The 6,000-nt window shown below is 45.4% G+C and overlaps 1 protein-coding gene across 10 annotated transcripts in view; it reads right to left on the bottom strand.

The window, feature by feature from the left end:
* Positions 1 to 5,868, bottom strand: part of nrxn1a (neurexin 1a) — an 85,512-nt gene extending 79,644 nt beyond the window's left edge. For all 10 annotated transcript variants that reach the window (XM_008437091.2, XM_008437090.2, XM_008437087.2 and 7 more), the window contains exons 1-2: positions 5,559 to 5,868; positions 3,253 to 4,604 (exon numbers count right to left, since the gene is read on the bottom strand). In XM_008437091.2, the coding sequence (XP_008435313.1) occupies positions 3,253 to 3,985 (733 nt within the window). In that variant the 5' untranslated portion in view covers positions 3,986 to 4,604; positions 5,559 to 5,868. The remainder of the gene's footprint in view (positions 1 to 3,252; positions 4,605 to 5,558) is intronic.
* Between the last annotated feature and the right edge of the window lie 132 nt (positions 5,869 to 6,000).

Here is a 6,000-nt window from a genome sequence, read left to right on the forward strand (position 1 = left end):
TTTCTCACTAGCTGTTATCTTTAGCCTCCGGAAGAAACTATTTATACAAAATGAAGATGTAGATTAATAACTGCTCCTGAGCATTTTRCAGAATCTCATTTATACTGAACTGTCCCTTTAATCTCAAATATGCAAACACGAGAAATGGAAATGGCATGGGAAAAAAAAAATAAAATAGAGACCCTGTTACTCAGCCCACAAATAATAGCCTCTTATACTTTATCCAGCTCTGTAATTTTATTCAAGAGGCAGCATAAGTATCATTTTTCTCTTGTAAAGCTATATGATTTTCCCCAATGTCAAACATACTATTGCTCAACCCGTGGACCCATTTAAGGAGAAGATCTACTGCCAAGAGGGGAAAACAATCTGTGTACCAGGTGTTATCCATAACACTCGCAGCTAATATGTGAGCCCATTTCTAGGAATATATATCTTCCACTTCATACGAGCAGTCTCTTGTTGAGTGACAAGTGCCAGCGCAATGTAGGCAATGCTTCTGCTGAGAGCCTTTATGTAAAATGTATGCATCTCCTATTTGGCTCATAGAGCTTGCCCTGCTGTCAGGTACATCAGCGGTGGTGTGAATAATGGTGGTCCTGGAGGCTGCATATCTCACAATGTGTGTCTACATGTGTTTGTACATTTGGGCTGCATATGTTTGTGGAGGTATGAGTGTGTCGCTGAGAAGAAGCAAAACAGCAGACTGGATTAGACTGGCTTGGATCACATAAAGAGTAATTTTCAGTGCAGCAGGGAGCCTTTGCACAGCTTAACTTGTCACTTCCTGTATTTAAGAAAGCCTAAGTGCTTTGATTGCAAACACTTATTGCAGGAATTATTTTATTAATAATGAATCAATATTCTGTTTTTTCACTACTAGAGCTTCTACATTGCATTGAAAGATTTTGATAATTGTTTTTTACCTACAGGGTGAAAATAAAGGATTTTAAATTAACAATTGAATGAGAGAAAAGGTATGCATCTTTTAAAAGCAACAGAAGCTAAATACTCGGCTTATTATGTAATCAAATAATGTACAGATTATTTGTCAGATGATGTTTTGAGACATCTCTAGAGATGCAAGAATCAGTCATCYGGGGATTGGAATTGGACGATTTTTCCAAGACCAGCAGTGATCAAATATGGAAAATCTGATTTTTTCTCCTATTCATCAAATGCATCAAAACTCAGACTTCCCCCAGTTTTGTCACCCAGCACCATGCACCTTAGAGTATAATAACCAGATAAAGATCTGGGGCAAAAAGCTTTATGMGTAAATAGGGATTATCTTGCAATTTCTTAATTATCTGTTGGATTTAAAACAACTACTTTTATAAAKGAATTGGCAGTWTTTTTTTCTGTTTTATGTGTTAATAGTCCTTGACATTTAAACGTTGGTCAAAATCARAATAGGCAAAGAAAACGATAAAACTGCGCATCCCTCATCCCTTTATCATATACGACAGTAAAAAGGCATCAAAAGCAAACATTTAGGAATCTTGGATCTGTAAATAATTAACRTGTTTCTTTTTTTACCTGAGAGTTCACAATTGAGCTACTTTATGATTCATTTTCTACAACTAATTGACTAATTGTTGGAGCTTGATTTTATTAATTCTCCCCCAGTGGATTAATTATTTCCGCACGTGTAAACACAAAGCAGCAGCAAATTTACCTTTAAAGCTGCTTGGTAAAGCTCGATGCTTCCCACATTAACCGCACACGCTGCACACAAAGAAGTTCAGATAATGCAGATTTGGATGGGGAAAATTACGGCTGACGTCACCGGTAGCCGGGCACTGCCTGCAGGTRCCAAGGAAAAAGGGAGGCTAATGCCGATGGGGGAAATGAAAGAAATATGATGAAGAGACACTCCTGGCATGAGGTCTCCTTATTAGTCCTGTCTCCATGGCAACCCAGGCCATCCCACGGTCCACTAAATGAGAAGGTGTGATGCGGTGGGTGGCTAAAGAGATGTGTGTGATGCTGACAGCGGTGCTATAAGGTCTTTTTTTTWATTTCCTGGTGGAGAAACTGCAAGGCAACCCGACCATTTTTGGCAGATGCATTTGTATCATTAAATTCTAGGGAGTAAAAAAAATCAATGGCTTGGCCAAAGCTGGAAGGTATCTTTGGTTTACAGCAGTTTCTAGAGCTATTGATCAAGAATGCAGATTTGTTTTCAATGAAGTCAAGCAGATCTGACAACACACAYATCTTTAGCGGGGTGGCAATGAAAGCATTTGCACTGAGAGCCATAACAAGGTAGCTGAGTTCATTAAGCAACTGTTTTGCTTTTGTAATGGCCATAATTACAATGSCCTGCCTATTGGCGCTCATATTGACCAAATGCTTGTTTGGCAGAATTAAATGAGGGTGTTTCTGTGGTGTTTAAATATTAAAGCATATTGTTCCTTTTTGAGCAGTTATTCATTCATGAAGTGCATCCTACGCTGTTTCTGTCTTCCATAGGAGCGCTGTCACATTAACACACACTATACCAAATCACACAGACGCAAACAGAGCATCTCAAAAGGCTGGAGGCTGTTAAAATTAATGGCAAGTGATAGATTCTACACACATCATTTCAACACCCTATGCATAGTAGCTCTGAAGGCCATCTAAAATCAATCCAAATCCATTAACACAGGCAGTCAGGTGTCAGCCATGTAACAACCGGTGATTTCCAGCCTCTTAGCACGGTTCCAATTAGAGTTTCTCAACACCATCCAGCTACCCCATCCATAGTGGATCTATATGGGTACTGCGTTCTGCCATATACACCGACGTAGGCCTTCAAAGCCGACCAGCCAGGAGAGACCTTTCATTGGGTTTCAGGAATCTGTATTCAGTCTGCTGACTCAAAGGCTTTACCGTGTTACTGCGACACTTAACAGCTGTTCCCACCATCTCGGTTCAGGCCTCGCTAAACTGATTGCCCTTCCTAGCAGGAGCCTTATATCTGAGTTTGGGTGAACGTTGTAGGCTGGGAGTCGTTTGCAGGCAAGAAATCAATATAAAGCATAATCAGTATGCAGGCTTAGCACTTTTTGTGAAGGCTGCTGGTCTATAGATGCCAGCTGTGGAGAACTGTGAAGGTGTGAATGATATGCTCTTTTAAGGAAGCTAGGGTAGGGAATTTCCGGGTTAAATTTGCAGGTATGGTTTAAGATAAATCTGTATGTCTGTGTGTCAGTATATGTAAAGGATGGGATGTATATGAAGGGTCAGCATGGTTTCAGGCCTTACCTTCGCTGCAGTCATTGCCTTGGTAGCCGGTGTCGGAGCAGTCGCAGAYGGCCTGGTCGTTGACCACGCTGCACACCCCTCCGTTCTGGCACTGGTGGTCCGGCCCGCAGCCAGTTGTTACCGTGACGCCCTCTGAGCTGTCCAGCGCCACCAGCGAGCCGTTGATGCTCACTGCCGTGATCCAGCCACGAAAGGCGGGGTGCTCCCGCACTGAGGGTGAGGTGAGGCGTAGYGGCGAGGAGTGGAGATCTGCTGACAACCCGCCCATGTATGTGTGACTGAATACTGTCATGTCTCTTCTCTTACTCTTCACTTCTGCCCATCCCTCCAGTCGCCCATCCACCTCCAACGAGGTGTTCCTCCAGTCCCGCTTGACACGCACCGCATGCCACCGCCCATCACTCACCGCTACGCCTGACTGCAGCTCAGCTGGCTCAGCACAAAAGATGGAGAAGCGTAGGCGCAGGTGCCCGTGGAGAAGTAGCAACTCCAGGAAGTCGCAGAAGCCCTCATCATCCAGGTAGAGCAGCAGGCCCTCCTGGCTCTGAGTCCGCAGGCTGAAACTCAGCACGCTCTCACAGCAGGCGTTCCACACCGGAAACCGCCCCCACTGGCTGGACACGCCCCCAAACTCCAGGACCTCCCCTTGGGCCTGGCCCCCTACGCTGCACAGGCACAGCCCCAGAAAGAGCAGGGGGGCTGCCGCCCAAACGCAAACCGCCATTACACTCATACACACACTCGCTCTCACACTCACACACACACAAAATTAAATAGATGCTAGAGCTGGGGTGTTCCCTCTAGCCTACAGCTCATGGTGACAACTGCAGGGCACTTCGTAGAACACTGTCACCTGTCCACCCTGCTGTCTTGGTAATGCTTTTAACCAAAGAGAGCTCAGCTACAATGGACCTCCAGAGAGGGAGGGAAGGGTCAGACGGCAGCACCCTCTGTTCTCTTAACACCCTTTGAACATCTTCTGATGCCTTGGCCTGGTGTTTGTCTTGTCTTTTCGATGTTCAGCGTCTCCTCTTCATTCCTTATTTCAGTCATGAATCTCCAGGTGTGTGTGTGAGTATGTTTGTGTGTTAGATGTGGGACAAACAGGATGCAAACTCCATCTTTGTGCCCTAGATAGGGTCTTATCCCCCATGCAGGCAACTCCCCACAGAGTGTAAGTGTGCTCGTGTGTACAGCTCACACACTGGTAATGGTGAGAAATGACACCGTCATAGCAGTATTTTCTCCCCCTCTCCTCTTCCTTGTCTTCAAGGGGCAAGACTTAAAGCGTGTGTGGGCAAATATGTGTGTGTATGTGAGTGTGTGCCAGCGTCATCACTCTCTCCAGCGACCTACAGAGAGAACAGAGACGGCACAATCAACCAGGGTCAACACACACATTCAAACAAAACACACACATACACACGCAAGCAAGCTGAGCCTGTTATTCTCAAATTACACTTTCTCATGGATTTTGAGCGCACCGCTAGCCTGGTCACATTTGATCAATCTGTAAACACATCGGGATTAATATAAGTAATAAAAGCTTGACTTTAACTCACACACACCAACAGCATCTCCATAACAGAGATTCATAATGCCGCAGGAGGTTTTTTTAGGCGGCATACCTGCAACTTAGCTTCAAGTCACAAATATATCCCTCAAACACTTAATATTTTCCTAAATGCTGTCTTTATTGAACGACTTTTTGACTCCAATTGTGTTGTTATTTTTAAGGGAGAAAATGTTTTTACGGTGAGAAGCTGTTTCGCTGCACCTTCTTGGTTTCCAGTTAGCCCAATCACAAAGAGCGGGAGCAGCTCCCGCCACCGCTGCTACTGCGGTGGATGACTCAAATCGAATTACGCTCCAAAATCCCCGTTTCTAACGTCTGAATGCCTTCAAACCAAAAAAAGGGGGACACAACCCGCACTGACTGCGAATATAACCGCTCACTACACTAACAGGAGGCTTCACACCGTGTTGAAAAAAGCAAAAGAAAGCGGAGACATCACAGGTATTGATAGACGGGGTGAATGAATGCGGTTGAATTATCGATTCTCGATTTGCAGCCATACCTCTTCTCCATTTTTTTCCCTTTCACTCCCGTGGCAGTTGCTCAGCTTCATCGTCACCTGCGCCCTATTAGCTGCTAACTACTACATTATCTCCTACTTCCGTTCCTTTTTTTTCCCATTATGAACAAACAAAAGCAGATGTTTATCGTGCCGACTAGAATGTGGGAGCGCGTTTCGTCTGTGAATAAAAGCCACAGAACCGCTTTTGTTCAAAGGATCCTTGCTTACCTCGCGCGCATCCTGTGGTTCCGTGGCAACAGTGCCGCGCGCGACGCATCGATCTCCCTTCCCATTTGAGGTGGATTTTGAATCCGCGACACGAGAAGAGAGGAAAAAGGGAAACGACCAGACAGGAACACAACTATTACGGACTCGGACTGAAGATGACAAGGTGTTATTGCTTCCCGCTCTCCCCCCTTCTTTCTCTCTCTCTCGCTCACTCTCTCTCTCTCTCCGTCTGTCTGACTCTGGGTCGCTCTCTCCTCCGTTCTCCTGAGGAGGAAAAGGTGCAGTCTGATGATGCTCTCGCGGCAGACTCGGCAGAGGGGTGGGTCACGTGGTTTTCAGGGAGAGAAAATGTGTGTGTGCGAGGAAAAGGGAGAGAAAGGGAGGGGACGTGCGGTGCTGCAGCACCTTGGACAGCGCTCATTCAAGGCTCGCGCGAAATATA

The sequence above is a fragment of the Poecilia reticulata genome, linkage group LG19 (genome assembly GCF_000633615.1).
Source record: "Poecilia reticulata strain Guanapo linkage group LG19, Guppy_female_1.0+MT, whole genome shotgun sequence".
NCBI lineage: Eukaryota > Metazoa > Chordata > Actinopteri > Cyprinodontiformes > Poeciliidae > Poecilia > Poecilia reticulata.